The sequence below is a fragment of the Nipponia nippon genome, unplaced genomic scaffold (genome assembly GCF_047370975.1).
Source record: "Nipponia nippon isolate SJK-2023a ecotype South Korea unplaced genomic scaffold, ASM4737097v1 scaffold_10, whole genome shotgun sequence".
Classification (NCBI taxonomy): domain Eukaryota; kingdom Metazoa; phylum Chordata; class Aves; order Pelecaniformes; family Threskiornithidae; genus Nipponia; species Nipponia nippon.
The window spans coordinates 1,059,357-1,076,523 of NW_028262291.1; the positions used below are offsets into that span (position 1 = coordinate 1,059,357).

The following is a 17,167-nucleotide window of genomic DNA, read 5'->3' on the forward strand; positions in this document are numbered from 1 at the left end:
AGACTAAGGAGACACCAGTGAGACAATGGGAGACGCAGCACCCAGGTGAGCACAGCCCCTTTGTGCAGACCATGCGAATGTGAAGGAGACAGGAAGCGTCAGCTGGCCCTGCGCCTCGCTGAGACATCAGGGCGGACAAGGTCAGCTCCTGTCTCCGTCACGGCAGCGCTTGGAAAAGGAAACAGTGGCAGCAAATGGTGCTCCCCTGGGCCCCCTTTTAGGCACAGCAACGTGCTTGGGCCACAAAATGAGAGCGGGCTTTTCTGAACTGAGGTCCAAGCCAAAGACATTCCCCAGGGTAAGGAAGGGAAGCCCCACCCTTCCTGCTACCCTGGTGCTTTGGGATAGGAGTGCTGAAAACCTTGGCTGTAAACAAAAGGCAGAGAGACATTTCTCCCTCTGAGGCACCTTGGAAATATTTTTCTGATTTTGTGCCTCGAATGCCTTTTCATTTCTGTTTCTCCGTGACCTAGTTACCCTTTCTTTCCATGAAGAAATAGGCCGCAATCACTGTGCCATTATAAAGTCATTATATGTTACCTTGAAGGAACCGAATCGTTTAGGAAATAATGCACCTTTCAGAAGGATTTTTCAGGAGAAAGGGACTGAGGCCTCTCATTTCCTTTGTTGCAGATAGATTACCGGTAGCGCGAACATCCCCTTCAAATGAAATCTCATTCCAGCACAAACAAACCACCTCCTGATGTAAGGGGAAAAATTCTGTTTTTTCTTAGAATAGAGGGTACGTAGAAATCTAACCATCCTCATTACTGACTGAACTTTACCAATGAGATATTTGAGAGTCTCCTCCAAGGTTTCTCACGGCTATGTAGCTCTGCATGGGGGGCTTATATTTGAAGCAATTACATTTGCAGAGTGAGTGGCTCTCGCAGACAGGCTGTGTCCCCTGGAGCCGTTTCCATAATCTATAGCTCAGAATTCAGGTCCTAGATGGGGATTTGTATTAGCGCAAAGCACTGGCAGCTAAATCACGTTGCTGCCTTAAACTCTGTGCCAGGGTTTTTCAGCATGGCCAGTTAATAGGCCTCTGAGATTTTTCTGCTGGAAATGCAGACCTCTGTGGAAACTTCCCATAAGTTCCCTGTTGTATGGTATACACAAATTTGCTTGCATTAAGCGCCTTTCACAGGCCTTAGCAGCCCCGCGAGGTCTCCTGAGTGTTGGTGTAAAGCACAACCCAGCAGCCTGACTTGATGACAGAGGAAAACTGATTTATTGGTGAATGTTCCAGTGGCATCAATCCAGAACCTTCCTTTACTTAGTTTAAATATAGTTCTCAACATGGATGAGTAGGAAGAGCATGGGACTGTAATGGGTGACAGGGAAAAATTATTAGGATTTTGGACAAAATTGTATTTGATATCATGTGAAGTGCAAGCTTATTTGTTGCTGCTGCCCTGTTAAGGCATCCTCTGGGCAGCTGAAGATTAAAAGAGGGTAGATAACTTGCTTCAGCTTCCCAGTGAGCAAGGCTTCACCAGGTGTCTCTGGAGAGGCTTGCTTGGTGATACTGGGATGGCTGAACGGGCCATCACCATCCTTCCTATGACTATTGCAAGGTTCAAGCAACAGAGTAGCTGGGCTGTGCAGAAAACCATTTACGTTCAATCCTAAATATCTGAAATCACTGCAAAGCAAGAAGCCCCATAGGAAAGGCAGCTGGAAAATGGCATAAACTGGACAGAAGTCCAGGGTTTTCCTTTGATCCTCACGTTCTTTCTCCTGACGCTTCTCTGACATGTATTTTTAACACTGCCTTTGCAATCTGGGGCATCCCGCAGACATAAGATGGGCACTTCTCAATTTATCGTTTCTCAATGAATTGCTACAAGGGAAGCAGCGTAGTTTTGTCTGACTGCAGCTAAATAGCTAGTGCCAGAGGCTCGAATCTCCTGCAGGCAGTGAGTGAGGCGGGACGGGCCCTGTGGAGGGGAAGAGGTGGCTCTGCCAGGCACTGCTGGCTGTTTGGGCCCTGCGCTCTGTTCCCGTTGGCTCTGCATGGGCGCTTTCCTCATCTGACATCCCTCGCTTCGGGAGCTAGCCCACCGAGGGCCAGGATTTCCCAATGTGGGACAAGCAATCCAGGAAATCACTGATATTCTTAAAATAATAAACGAGTGAAAGAAGACACACGTCGGCACATTAAGCAGAATGTGCCTTCAGGCGTCACATCTTAGCCAGAAGCAATATGGGGAGCGAGGGAGGGAGGGAGAGAGGGTATTACCTAGAAAAGCTGATGGTCTCCCAGCCTGTCTATGCCTAGCTATCACAGCTCTGCTAAATAGATATTTCCTGTATCAGCCTCTGAGTCTTCCTTGCCATCTGCTCAATAAACTGCAGGGTTTAATGGCTCTGCCAACGCGCCAGCCTTCCCACTGTGACTTTTAACGTCTAATGGCCCAAGGAAGGTGCCGCCTCCCTGTAAATCCATCAGTGCCCATTGAGGCTTCCGTCCTGCTCACGGTATTTGGGTACAAGGTCCTCTGCATTCGTTTTCAGGTTTTCAGGTAGCGGCTTTGCTGTTGCTTGCACTCAAGGCCCACGTCCCTCCTCAGGAAGGACTTTCTCAGATAGCAAGCAATGAAGCCGTCTTCTAAACATCCCCACCCAGTGCTGGGCCTCCCTGGCAGGAGTTATTTGTGCCCATGTTATTGGTCTAAAGGACAGGCCGTCACCACCTAAACACTGAAGAGCTCTAGGGAACAGCTGTTGACTTAAGCTAGAATTAATGTTTGATGTACAAGTTATGGATTAGTAGCTTGCTATTACCTTGCTAAGCCATCACTGGGCTTACTTTCTTAATAAAAAAAAATATTAACTAGAATGCTAAACACCTCGTATCGGTACTCTGTTTAAGGCAGAGCAAGCCCAGCTCTCCAGTTCATTAACTAACCTCAGCAGTACCGCCTAGGATGACTGTGCATGCCTGCTCAGGGCTTCAAGGAGGGAAGATGTATTGCCTTGAATGTCCCAGGAAACTCAGGATTATCCCTGCAGCAAAGATATTTCTTGGGAATAATAACCATTGAAGAACAAAGTGATGTACAGCTTCAGCACCAAAGTATCTACCAGGCTCGAGTGATTCAGTGGTTTCAAAGCAAAGCCAGACCATATTTTCAGCCTCTGGATCACGCTACAAATAGAGCAGGAGACAGGACAGCAAGCAGTTAAGAGCCTATTCTGCAAGGCATAATGTGTCCGGCTGCCTTCAGAGGATGTCAGCAGATCTCAGCTCTTCCCCAAATATATTACAGTCATGCAGAACTGGACTCTGTACAGGAAGGTCTAACTTGAGTCCTTCCCGTGATTTCGCAAGAGCTTTGCTCTTACGGTGGGAGAACACCGTCCTTTGTGGGGACTGTTTGCATGTTGAGGAAACAACAGTGCCTTCCTTGGGCTGCAGAGTTCCTCGGTGGCAGCAGGCAGCCTCCTCGGCTGGAGGGTTGCTGCCAGGGAGGCAGATGCTGGGGAAAAGAGATTCTTTCATAGAAAATTGCTTTACAGATTGCTTTGGGCAATTGCCCAGATTGCTTTACAGAGCCCTCCTCCCCAAAAGACATGAGCGAGGAACAGGTTTTTAGAAGAGGAGAGGCTAGCGTGGGGAGAGAAAGAAGAGAGGTGCAGTCTTGTATACACCAATTCCAAAACAGGGAGGCTGTATTTGTCCCTGTTGTGACTCCACTGACATTTCTGGGGTTAAGTTGCAGACCCATGATGTGTAGGGGGCCTCAAAAAACTGCTAAGCGCTTTTCTTCCACGTCTCCAGGCATAAAAAAGAGTTTAGTTTTCCTTATAAAGCGGAATTCTGAAGCACACACGATGACACTTACCATTTCATCCTTTCTAGCTGTGGGAGAAAGTTTAAATAGGAAGGCTCAGGTTTTCAGAGCGGCTGACAAGATTTTGGTTTTTACTACCTTTTCATTGCAATAGGTAGTGTTTGTGCTTATATCTGGAAGACACATGATTCAGTTAGCATAACTTTGCAAGCTACCATATAAGAGGTGTCCATTTATGCAGTCTTTAATGGAAGAGTTAAATAAAACTGCATTTTCCTGTGTTTATCACAAGGTAAGAGCACTGGCATGACCTGTTAGTGCCAATACACAGTAACTTCCTAAAATGACCATGTTAATACTGTATTTCTGAGCTACTAGATCATCTCAGCATAACTGCCAACATGAATGAGAGCAGAGGGTACTCTTGTGGCCAAAGACATTGCCCCATGAACACAGAGGGGATGGCAGGAGAGATTTGCAGCTTCAAATTATGCAGCCCAGCTCTGTGGTCTGAAATACAAGACCAAGATAGTCTATTCACAAGGTTAATTTTTCTTCCACCCATGTCCATTAATACTGATTTGCACTGACATAAAGAAAAACCACATCGGTTTCTTCAGCTGCAGGCAGGAATCCTGTGCTGGCCATTCTAATTCCAGTCTCCCGTTTCAGTGAAATTTAGGAATAAAATATATGAATCGTAGAACATAAACAGGATTTGAAATATTCTTTTCATTGGAAAACATCTTGTGTTTTTATTGACTAATAGTTCTGGCAATGGAAATACATTACCTTGGGACATGATGTGATTCAGTCATTCAGAAGGAGGTGCCACTTAAAAGCCGAGACCTAAGTGCTTGTGAGCTTCGTGCCTGACTGATCCTGAATTCTGGTCTGTACTGCCTAGTTCTAGCCATATGAAAGCTAGGGTTGCAGAAAACAGGCAAAATGACTAAATTCGTACTTGCATATTAAATCCGTTACTTGCGTACATCTGCACACGTGCACGTGTGCATATACACACATCTACAGGTATAAAACCTAAATAAGTTTTACTTCACAGTTGAAGCCGGCTACAGACTTGGGCACAATAATAGAATCATAAAATAGCTGAGGTGGGATGGGACCTCTGGAGGTTGCCTAGTCTGATCCCCTGCTAAAAAGCTATCTTCAAAGTTACCTCACGATGCTCAGGGCTCAGTCTAAGCAAGCTCTAAAAATCTCCAGTGCTGGAGATTTCACAGCCTTTTCAGGCACCTCAAGTGTTTGACTACGACCATTGTGACTTTTTTCCCTTAATTCCAGTTGTACTTTGCCTTGTGGCAGGTTGTGTCTGTTGCCTCTTGCCCTTTCACTGTGTACCTCCAAGAGGGGTCGGGCTCTGTTCTCTTCATAACACCTTCTCAGATGGAGGAATACTGCAATTAGGTCCCCTCTTTGCCTTCTCTTCTCTCTCCAGACTTAACAAATGCAGCCTTGCTGTGTGCATCCTATGCTCCAGCCCTGTAACCGTCTTGGTGATCCTCCACTAGACTCTTTCCAATTTCTCTATACCTCTCTCATCTTGCAGCGAAGGGAAACTGGACACAATGCTTCAAATATGGCCCAAACAGAGGGAAATAATCACTTCCCTCAACCTGATGGCTGTCCTCGTGCTAATGGAACCAAGTGAGCAACCAGCCTTCCTCACTGTTCACTTATGGTCAAGTTGTTGCCCACCAGGCTCCCAAAGTACTTCTGCAGAGCTGCTCCCAGCCAGCGGGGCCCCTGCCCGCAATGATGCATGGGATTCTTCGGGGTTCTTTTGTCCCAGGTGCAGGACTTGTCATTTGTTTTAGTTGGCCCTCCTCCACCTTGTCAGGATCCCTCTGAATGACAGCACTGCCCTCCAGCATATCAGCTTGGTGTCACCCATGAACTTGATGAAGGTGTAGTCTGTCCTGTTATCCAGGTGACTGAAGAAGATGCTAAGCAGTAGAAAGCAGCCTCACAGCGATATCAGCCTACACCCTCAGCACTCTTGGATGCAGCCCACCTAGTCCCACCTTCTTACTTTATTTAAGCAGCCTATAACCGAATCTTCCAGGAAGCTGAGGGAGTGAAGCACCTCTCTGACACTGCCACTAGGTTAGGGACTTGGGAGGTGGAGAGCAGACCTTGCCAGTAAAAGAGCAAGGCAAAGAAGGTATAGAGTAACCGGTCTTTTCCATGCCCTCTGCCACTAAGTTGCCCACCCCATTCGGCAGCAGGCCAACAGCTTGCTTCAACTTTCTCTGCTGATAATGTATGTATAGAAGTCCTTCTTGATGACCTTCACATCTCTCACTTGTTACAACTCCAGGTGAGCTTTGGCTTTCCTAGCTCCATCCCTGCATGCCCAGGTCCTGCTCCTGTAATCTTCCTGGAGAGCCTGTCCCTTTCCACCTCCCACACACTCCCTTTTTGCATTTAAGTTCAACCAGGAGCTCCCTGCTCGGCCAAGCTGGGCTCTTTCCACACCTGCTCATTTTCTTGTACAAGAGGAAGTCCTGACTTCTCTTCTTGTGCCTTGTGCATGAAAATCAATCAGTCAGGTCTCCTGGGCTCCTTTCCCCTTCAAGACAGCTTCCTGCAGGATCCCGCCTACCAGTTAGTTCCCTGAACAATTCAACATCTGCTCTCCTGAAGCCCATGGTCTCTAGTCTGCTGCTTGCCTTCCTTACTGCTCTCAGGCTCCTAAAATCCGCTGTCTTCTGGTCCCTGCTGCCAAAGCTGCCATTGACCTTCACATCTTCAACCAGTTCTGACTTTAGTTATCAGGCAGTCACTTACTGAGCTGCAGAAATGCAATCACTTGTAGTGTTGTGACTGCAATGGGATGTGTAATTAAGGACAGCATAGCATGCCCTGTTCGTGGAGGGGGAGTAAAGCTAGGATTTCAGAGCAGTTCAGATTCTGGTTTGAATTTTCTGGCTCTGCCCCATCTCTGATAAAATCATATCCTTCTCAAGACAGATACATATTCTAAAACCTTTAAAACATCCCAGAGTTTATAGGTGTGGGGACTTTTCCAGGACATATATCCTGGCTGCAGGTAAAAGTACACCTAAATGTCTGGCTGTGGCAGATGCCAAGACAGTTGTACTCCGTATTTAAATGATTGCCTATTCTCTCGACTATCAGATTTTACACTCTCAGGAAAAAGATCTTGACATCCCTAGGGATGGCTCACAGATGTTGGTCCTCGGCAGCAGTCAAAGTAGGAGGCTGCATTGACACAAACACAGAGAACAACACAGAAAGTGCTAGAATGGCACTGAACAGATTGGCAGCAGATCTTTGCTTTGAACGCAACATGTGGCTTCACTTATTTCAAGAAAAGCAGAAATAGCAAGGGTCCTACTAAGGGCAGCAAAACTTGTTAGGAGCTACAGCTGAAACCTAAAAGCAGAGCTGTACCTACTCAAGGGAATGTATAAAAAGGTTCCCACCGTGTCCACACAGCTCTGGCAGACAGAACCAACGGCAGCGCAGGGACCCGCTCCTCCTCTCACCTGCATCAGACTAACTCAAGAACTGTCTCTGCTGAGACGGCAAAATTACACAGATGTGAAAGAAGAATAAACAAGAGACTGAAGGTCTGATGCTGGAAATACTCCAGTACCTCCTAAAACATTTATCATGTGTTAGGAAGCTCGATGACTGGACAAGCAATAAAAAACTTCTTGCTGATGGAGGCTGTCTACAGCAAGGCTCCCTCCGTGCTAACATCTGCACTTCTGTCAGAGCCAAGTGAAGACGAGGCTAATGCGAGACATCTTGATATCATATGTCATGGCAAATGCACTGATGCTTGCAAGACTTCCATACAAATCAGAGGTCAGTGTGTGCTGTTTGTTTTTGAAACCAAGTTCGTAGCAACAAAGAGTTCCCAAGTTTCACGGAAGTTTACTTGGAGATTTTGAGCTCCTTTGAAATCAAGACTCTAGTATGTGTGGACATCTAAGGAGAAAAACAGAGGAAAATATGCCATCCTTTAGAGAGGGAAGCTTCTGAGGTTTGTTCATCCCTGGTAAATTCGAGCAGAGAAATCATAGAGATGAAGAGAAAAGAAAAAGATCAGAGATAAAGATGGAGATGACTTACTAAGTCTGTCATTTCCTTGTAAGGCAAAAATAAAAAGGCACATGATGGAACTGAAAGATGATACTTTTAAATGAGAGAAAGTATGTATTTCTGTACAAAAGATGTGCTCATTTTGTGGAAGCGATGGCTGAGGGCACTGGCAGGAGCTCAGCCAGCAACAAAGATAATTAACAAAATAAGAACCAGATGTAAATCCGTGCAGTGAAGTCATGAACTGATACAGGCAGCTGGAAATAATATCTGAAAGGGGTAAACTGCCCTTGTTCAGGGAGTTTATATATCAGTTTTCTAAACTATTCCACTGCTGAATAAATCATTTCAGAAATATGAACGCACAATGAGTATGAAGATGATAAATTATCAGGTGTTAATACGCTTCAGGGCAGTAACTGCTTTGTGGGCAGGTTTGGAGAGAACACCACTGCTTCCCTTCTCTTTCACTCTCTAGGCTTCTGCTCCAATGTAGCCTCACATTTTATCGGGACATGTTGTTTGGTGAGAGGACAGCTTCCCGTTTGTTTCAAAGACACAAATGCAAGATGGTTCATCTGTCTAAAATAAAAACGTCAATCAGTGTTCATGCTGCAAAGGATCTGAACAGGGTGAATCTCACCCTACCTAAGTTGTGCTCAGTTAAACACGCCTATGTAATGTTACATATCCCTTAAAGCAGGGTGGCAGCTTTATAAACCAAGATGACTGACTATCTGGCTCATGTTTCTGTTCTGCCAGGCCAAAATCCTTTGCAGTTTGGGGATGGCCACTCTCCTAGGAAGGGCACTGCCCAGGGCTAATGAAGGTGTCGTTAACTCATCCTGTTCTTTCCAGGGCAAGCGGATCGTTAGTGAGAAACGCACCGAGTGCTTCCCTGGCCCAGGCAGAGTGCCAGACCTGAGTGAAGAAGAGACAGACCATTTGGTGGCTTTCCGCCGGGGGAGAAGGATGCAGATTGCCATCACCATGGATAACAAGGAAAAAGTAAGTAAGTGCACTGTGAATGGCTGTACTGCAGCGTATCAGTGGCATCCACTCGTTGTGCTGGCGTGGGAAGGGCCATGGAGACAGATTAGGAGCTAGCCCAGCAACAGGACATTGGGGGAGACTAGATATTAATAGTGTGGAGCCTATCACCATAGAACTCTCTGGCTTCCATCACTGTGAAAGAGGAAAGGCTACAGTCCTTTCCCTTCTCTGTGATCCTAGCTGAGCTAGCAGGCTCTTAAACACACTGGGTCCATATCAGGTGCTTTTTTGGGAGGATTGATGAAAGCACTGCCAGATATGGGGCATGAATCTCACCTCCTGTCTCTCACCAACTTCTTTTTGGGGCCATACAGCAGACTGAGTCAGGAGCGCTGTCCTCTTGACTCACTGAATGACTCAAAAGTTAACAGAGCTGGGCAATATCTGCCTCTAAACCTAAGTCCTGCTGTGCCTGACCATAACCTACTGGGTGAGCTGGCTGAACTTTGTTAATCTGAAACATATTTCAAATACTTCTTTGCAAATACCTTCCTCTTTACACACATGGAGGCATGTGATATTTTCCTATTTGAGAGTTTGCACAGATAAGTAAGAATTCCTGCAGCAAACAGGGTCAGCAAAGACTATGAAGGAAAACAACACTTAGTGTAGCTGCCAAACACACCCAGGAACGCTGGGAGACCTATGCAGCACCCTCTCTGGGACAGCAGCCAACCATCTGCTAACTGCCCACGTTAATCTTCAGCTTCTCCTCCTCCCCAGAGTTTACCTTAGGCTCTGAAAGCCCATGTGCTCCTTTCTCATGGCTACCAAGCAGTTTTTTGAATGCCAGAAACCTCCTATAGGCTGCCTGATTGAGCCACCAGTAACTGTCCGTTCCCCAGAGGTTCACGTGGCAGCTGTCGCCTGTTTCAGGCTAGACATCATGGACACACCTAGATGTGATGGTAGGACAAGAGTGACCTGACCATGCCTGTGCTGTAGCTGTCCTTGAGGCTGTCAAGTGTAATTCTGTGATGTGCAGGACAAGTCTCCCCGCTTCTGCTCTTGCTGGGCTTGTTTAAATACTCCTCTCTGAGGTCATCAAGGCTGGGACTGTGCTGGGAAAGAGCAGCAGGAGGAGTGCCTAGATTTCGGCTTCAGATCCTCTGCCCTGTTTTAAGTGCATGGACAGCCCTGGAAACCATAATATCTCATATGCTTTTATTATGAAACATGAAATTTAAGGCTGAGGGTCCATGTATGTGGCTTTGGCGGTGCCTTGCTCATATTGGCCCCAAAGCAGTTAGATTCAGAGTGCGTATGAGAGCAGGCCTGCAGCTGGGCTAGCTTAAAGCCACACCTGCCTACACCTTTTTACATGAACCACCGAAGATCTGATGCTTTGAATCCTAGGCTGGCAAAGAGGGTGTGAAGTCCCTAATGCCTGTCAGATTTGATTCTGGCGATTCAGCAGAGGCTGGTGTCTCAGGTCTTGCTCCTGCTACTTTCAACTCCCACTGTGCTGCCATTCATTTAAGCTCATTCATTTAAATTCATTCTCAATGAACACAATTACCTCCATATAGCAGTGCAAGGAGCTCACATAACTCTGTCAGCCCTCCTTTCCTCAATTGTACGTAGCCACAGTGGTCTCCTTCACACAGCTTCGGCTAGAAGGTAATCCTGATAATCTCCAGGAATGCAAACAGCTCTATGCTGCTCCTCCTCAGATACCAAAGTTCATTTAAAGTCTTCCCTTTTTTTTTCCCTTAATCCAAACCCAGTCGCTCAGTTGGCAGAGGGTCGGACTGAAGCTCAGGCACTCTTCTAGCAGCAGCGGGCTGCGCGAGAGGCCTGCTAGGTGCTGGACGAGAGCCCGCTGGTGCTGACGTCTGCAGGGAGAAGGATTGTGCAGAGCCATTTGGTGCCTTCACGCCTTGGCTGAACAAGAGAAGGGTCTCTGTCAGGAGCACAGGAAAGCCCCAGAGGCTGCATAGAACTCTAGCTATCAAACAACACTACCAAGGAGCAGTGTATGCCCTCAGCCTTATTTAAGACTGAAAAGAAAGATTAGTTTTGGTTGGCCACCTGGTCTTCTGGCTGGACAGATAGCCTGGCTCAACAGCAGGCTTGGACTAATGTCGCTGGCAAGACCCATTTAGCGATAGCATCATGCTTCTTGCTGGCACAGACAAATTGTCCCCTGCTTTCTGTTACTGAGCGTAGAAGCACACCTCCGCCAGCCTCTTGGAGGCTCACAGAGAGCAGAGGGGGGGGCTTGCTGCTCCCTGGAAGGCAGGGTGCCTGCTGGGACCACGTGCTCTCCCAGCCTGCACAGGCGGCAGGGAGCAAGCACGGGGGTTGCCACGGAGCACACCTCCCAATACCTGTTACCAGCTGGATATGTTTCAAGTCCAGCTGAGCTCAGGAGATTTCCTTGTTCCCGGTGATTTCCCTAGACTCATCAGGCCCTGTTCCGTTCCCAGTTAATGAAGATATCTTCATATTGCCATTTTAATTGTGTAACTTCAGACAACAGCTACAACAGCCAGGACAAAAACCAGCCTTCAGCACGTGGGCACCTTACAACGTGACAAAAGGATGTGGCTGTAAGAGAGTGAAATGGTTGGATTTCACGGTCATTTCTGCAAGCTACTTTCTTCCATCCGCACTTGGTCAACCTTTTCCCAGGATCAGTGACAGAAGCAGATGGGGCTGACGTGACAGGTCGCGCTGGCATCTCACACATCATGCCAGCTTGGGCTGGTTGAGTCAAGGAAGATTTGGTCTGGCCCACCCTGTCACTTCAGCTGTTCCTAAGCTGCGTTAAGGATTAGTGTTTTAAACAAGTACTTCTTTTTTCTGATAGTGATAGTGCTTGAAAAATTGAAACCAGGCGAGTCTGTCTCACATGCTGTGCCTCAGAGCAATGTGTTTCTCCAGGAGGCACTGCAAGACTGCAGTGCAGAGAGCAGATCGGAGTTAGTAATACCAAAATGTATAAAACCCCTATTAAATAATTTTAGCCTGCAGAACTCAGTGTGTGTCACAGGAATGTTGAATACAGCAATTCATTTTGGAAGCGGAAGGCGAATCCCACCAGCACTGGCGGGATCAGAGCATCCACAAGCCCTGGCAGCCCTGGGCTTCAGTTCCCGCCACGTAAACAGGGTCATAGCGTGCCTCTGCATTCCTGGCTATGGGGACGGTAAGCACGTGAGCGATGCTGTGTGGCTCAGCACTGCATCACTTCAGGAAAACTGGTAAACAGGGAACCAGCCGGTAAACAGGGAGAGCAGCCCTGGGGGCTCTGCAACCCAAAGCCCAGCACTGCGGAAGAGCTGGGACCTGCCCAGTGCAGGCTATGCACTAACAGGAGCGTTAGAGCAGCAGTGTTTGCACTAACACTAAGCGTTCGCAGCAGCAGCCAGCAGCACAGCGTCAGGGAGAGAGCAGAAGACCAGGGAAGCCTGCAGTCATCCCTCCCCTCCTATACTCGCCAGACCCCAAGTGAGGGGCCTCCTCTGTCAAGAGCAGCATCTTTCTCTTTGACAGGCTTTTTCTTACCTGAATTCCAATCTTTTTTTTTTTTTGAGTCCATCTAAACTTTATCCCCACATCTCCAGCCAGTAGCTGCAATGTTAAGTGACGTGCTGTGTTGAAACGTGCATCCCTTCTTTTTCTTCAAATTTGTTACCTGATAGCTCCATTTGATGTTTCTGCGTCACGGGAAGCAGTGCATAGATCATCCCCTGTTCACTTTCCCAAAGCACAAACGATTGTATTGACCCATTTCACATCTCCTTTCAGACATCTCTTCTGCAGGCTTCAGAGACTGACCCTATTTAGACATGTCTGGTGAGGAAGTAGTTCTATATTTTTCATCACTCTCATTGCCCTCGTTTGTGCCTTTGTTATTTTTACTGTATTCTTTTCGTTCAAGAGGACCAGAACTGTACATGGCATTCAAGCTGCGGGCTCTTGTGGATGCATTCAGTGACATAACAATATTTCTGGCTTGTTCTCTATTCTTCTCCTAACAACTTTGTGTTTTCTGTGCTTTTTTTCTAAATAATTGAGCTAACATTTTCAGAGAACTAGTCACAATAACATCAAAAATTTCATTCCTGAGTGCTAATCATAGTTCAGGCTTCCTTACTCTGTGTGTATATATAAGAAGGGGCATTTTTCTCCATGTGAGTTATTTTGTATTATTGATATTAAATTTCATCCATAATTTTATGATGCAGGCATTCAATGTCAAGAGATCTTTTGCAGCTCTTTCCGGGCAAATTACATTCTTTGCCCTGGATGATTTAGTATGATCAGCAAACTGTCATCTCTCTATTCAGCTCCTTTTCCAGACCATTTATGAGCATGTTGAGCAGCGCATGTTCCAGTGGCACACCCCTGCTAATCCTCTACCATGGAAACTGGCATTTTCTTGCCACTTTTTGTTTTCTAACCTTTAATTAGTTGTTAATCCAAAAGAGAAACTTCATTTTAATCCCCAAATTGATCAGCTACTGGGAGAGCCTGATGGGGTATGAGTGTTGTCATCTGAGTAGCTGTGTGTGAGACCCCCAGTTCGAGCATTAGCTTTCAGCCTTCCTTATGACCCCAGCACGGTCCGTCCTTTGGGGTTTTTCACCTCATGCCCCAGCTGGTTCCCTGATCATTCTGGGTTATTTGTGTCCCCCCTCCCACAGAGGCATGTGGTGCCTAGGAGAGAGGATCACATCCATCTCTCCCCCTTCAGTAACATCCCGTAGCCTGGCCACTGTCAAATTTGCCTCCTCCTCTCTGCACTTGCCAAATTTACCCTATTAAAACATTTGATGGGCATCCTCGTTGTCCCACATTTTTCTCTATTTTTATTCATGATGAAATTCAATAAAAAGAAAAAAAAAAGACTCCCATTCTTGCTGCCCTCGGTGCTTCTAGCTAGCACCACATTGTCAGTCCCCGACCACATCGCAGCTGGCAGCACACAGCTGTGGCAGAAGCTGCCAAAGAGGAAATGCAAGAAAAAACCAAGCTGTTCTCATGATTTTCTTTTCCAAACCAGCCCCAGTGCCTTGTATTACCCTGCCATCTTGGAGCCTGGGTTTTTCTACCCAGTGAAAGACTGTTAGCCCAGAGGGCTGGGGGGACCAAATTATCCTGTCTCCTTGCAGAACGAATTAGCCTGAGCACATCGCTCTACTGATGCAACTTCACAGCCTCCAGTGCTGCTGCTGGCTTGGAGGTGCCACATCTGGGACCTTTCTCCCCACCTCTGCTTGGCTGCCCCTAAATCTGTAAGCAGGGCCGGGGATAATGCCCAACATTTGGCACCAGTTTTCCTAAAAAGCCACTGCATGCTCTGGCAGTGTTTCAGGATCATTAATACATTAGAGCTGCAAGCTGGCAGCCCAGGACCAGTGGAGCACAATGGTTAATTAGCAGGTTACAAATAATCTTTTAAATGGACAGTTGATAGGGCTTCAGGGCTTTTAAATTGTCCTTTTATTAACAGAGTTTCCCAGGATGGTGTATCAGAAATGACTGTTTGTAATCAAGAGAGACAAAAGCTGCTTTCCGCTGCATCTGCCTTACGCCGATGAGTCTGACTCCCATGCTTGCATGGGAGAGGAACCAAACCTGTGGCAGGAAAAACACTTGCTTTTACATTGCGGATGGGAGGGGAAGATAGGCAGAAAGGGTAGCTGAAAACTCTTTAGCTCCCTTCAGGCAGCATAATTAGTAGGCAGATTTTTCAAAAGAGTTAGAAAAAAATATCCTGTCATGTACTAGTTTCAAAAATCCTGCCCAGTGGGGGATTTGAGCACTGGAAAACCAGCTCTAAGCTCTTACAAAAATCTGCTCCTGCAAAGAAATGCCAGTTCTGGTGCCGACACATGTCTGGAGAAGTGGGTACCGAAAGGTTAATTTAACACATCTGTTGGTACTTATTTTTAAAATAAGAAGACAATGAAGAGGCCAGAGACATCAAAGCCTGTCAAAGCTTTTGGTATGGAGAACTGTTAGTACAAAACAATGCTTAACAGGGCTGGGTAATGGCATCGGCACTGGCACCCTGGCACGTTAACATTAGCTGGGTATATGTACGTTGGGAGGTCAGACAAACGCAGAGTCAGAAAGCATTTGGGATCCCAGGGCCATATCCTGGTTAGGAGGAGGCTCTGCTGCTCCGCGCCCCGGACCATTCTGTGTCTGAGAAATAGAGAAATCCTTGCATAAATTTCAGGATAAACAAACATAATCTTCTCTGTCTACTTCAGGTTTTTGTTCCCTCTTCACATCTCTTCCCCTGCTGTGCGGGAACAGTTAAACTATGAGATGATAATGTCATTGTCATATTTCATAATTTTGGGGGCGGAGAGGAGGAAGGAGGAGAAAAACATGTTTTGCTTCCCCATGGCCTGGGTGTGTCATAACAGACTAACAGCAGCTCTGGGGCAGCACGGAGCAAATGCGAAAATCTGCTCTTGAGCCAGTGCAAAAGCAAAGTTAACCATGTTTTCTTAACTGCACGGTTCAGACCTGCTTTCCTGGTAGAAGAGAACCAGATTTTTTTGGTTTGGTCCTCTCTGTTTTCCACAGTGCCCTTTGAGAAGCAAAAATAGAAGCAGACTAAGGAAAAAGGCAGCTTGGCTTTGAGCGAGGGGTGTTAAAGGATGGAGAGTTGTACGGTGTCCCTGTGGCAGAGCAATCTGTGGTGTGCACTGAAGAGCTGGTGCCCAAAACGGGACAGCCTCCGGGTTGCAGGTCTCCGGTGCTGGCCAGCCACACCGGAGCTGCGTCTTCTCCCGCGTCTCGCGAGCTGCAGCCCGGTCCCTCAGCCAGGCCGTCCCAGCACAGTTCCTGGGCGCAGGCTCGGTCTTCGCTTGGCAGAGGCAGGGCTGAAGTCAAGCTGCGCCGGGCTGCAGACAGGCAGAGGCGCACTGCTCCCCGCCAGCTTACGCACACCCTGGCTCAGTGCTCCAGCTGTGCGGATGCTCTGGCTTTCCGGTTCCCGTCTTCTGGGACACAATCAGGCATTGTAAAGGGTCCAAACCGAATCATTCTTTGCATGAGCTTGCATGAGAAATATGCAGACTCAGATGAAACAATAAGCACACCCATGCAGCTCCCTGCCTCAGTTTCCCCATCAATTATGAGCTGTCTTTGGCTTTTCCAAGGCAATCAGTGCTCCTTCTCTCCCGTCTCTCCTCCCACACAAGGTTTCCCCCAGGGGCAGAGGGGGTCCAGCTCTTCTGCAGCAGCTGGCTCCCTTGTACTCCTTCTAAAATGGTGACTTTCTTTTACAGCTGCTTTAAAGGCTAAACATCCATCTGCACCTTGCTCCCCAGCTGGCCTCCTCGAATAACCAAAAGTTCCCAGGTTTCTGCTCTTTCAGTCTCTCTATAAATGCAAGGTCTCGGTTTGGGGCTGCAGAGGCTCGTTAGATGCCTGGCTGCTAGGTTCTTCAAATGGGGCTGGACCAGCAGTTGACTTTGAGCCTGGAGGGAGCATTTTTGGTTACATAAGTTTTCGCAGCAACCTTTTGACATAAACACCCAGTAACATCTTTCACCATGTCGTGGCCCGTTTCACAACAGGTCAGGATATGGTGAGGGGTGGCTTCTCTGAGCACAGGCCACTCTGCATTTTTTCCCAAATCTTTGCTGAGAAATCCTAGGACAATATAGCTAACATCTTCCTCATTATTTCCAAGAATCTGTTTACACAAGCTTCCACCTGTACAGGAGCTACACCAGCTTCACACCAGTCAGACCAGTGAAGCTGTCATGCACTGAGTGCAATGTCCATGAGCGCTGGCTATGTGCTCACACTTCCCACCTGCCTCAGATTTAGCACATGTGGACAATCCCCAAAAAGACTGCCCCCAGCTCGCTCCCTGCACGATCCCACCGGGTATGCGGGAACAGCGGGGCTGCGTTGCCTTAGGAGGCTGGGCAGAGCCAGCAGGTATTGAGACTGGTATCCCAAGTTTCCCGCATCCCACCCCGTAATGCTGGGCTAAAACTGGGACTGGCAAATGACTGGAATAAAAGTCCTGTTTCCAGCATGGGTTGGACCTCACCGCACTGATGCTTTCTCGAACGGCTGACCCGGCAGTTTGTGCTGCTCCTTTTCTCTTTGTGTTTCAGTTTTGCTTGGCAATGCGAAACAGCAGCACGATAATCTCGGCCCCACACACTCCCCGGCCCTGTCGCGGTTCAGCAGGGAGGGGAATTTGGGGATGCCTCAGCTCCTCTGGGCGCGAGGGG

The 17,167-nt window shown here is 47.5% G+C and overlaps 1 protein-coding gene across 1 annotated transcript in view; it reads left to right on the top strand.

Moving 5' to 3' along the window:
• CCDC9B (coiled-coil domain containing 9B) overlaps positions 1 to 17,167 on the top strand; it is a 51,168-nt gene that overhangs the window by 9,907 nt on the left and 24,094 nt on the right. Inside the window, exon 5 of the mRNA XM_087739985.1 lies at positions 8,754 to 8,903. Coding sequence (XP_087596111.1) covers positions 8,754 to 8,903 — 150 coding nt within the window. The remainder of the gene's footprint in view (positions 1 to 8,753; positions 8,904 to 17,167) is intronic.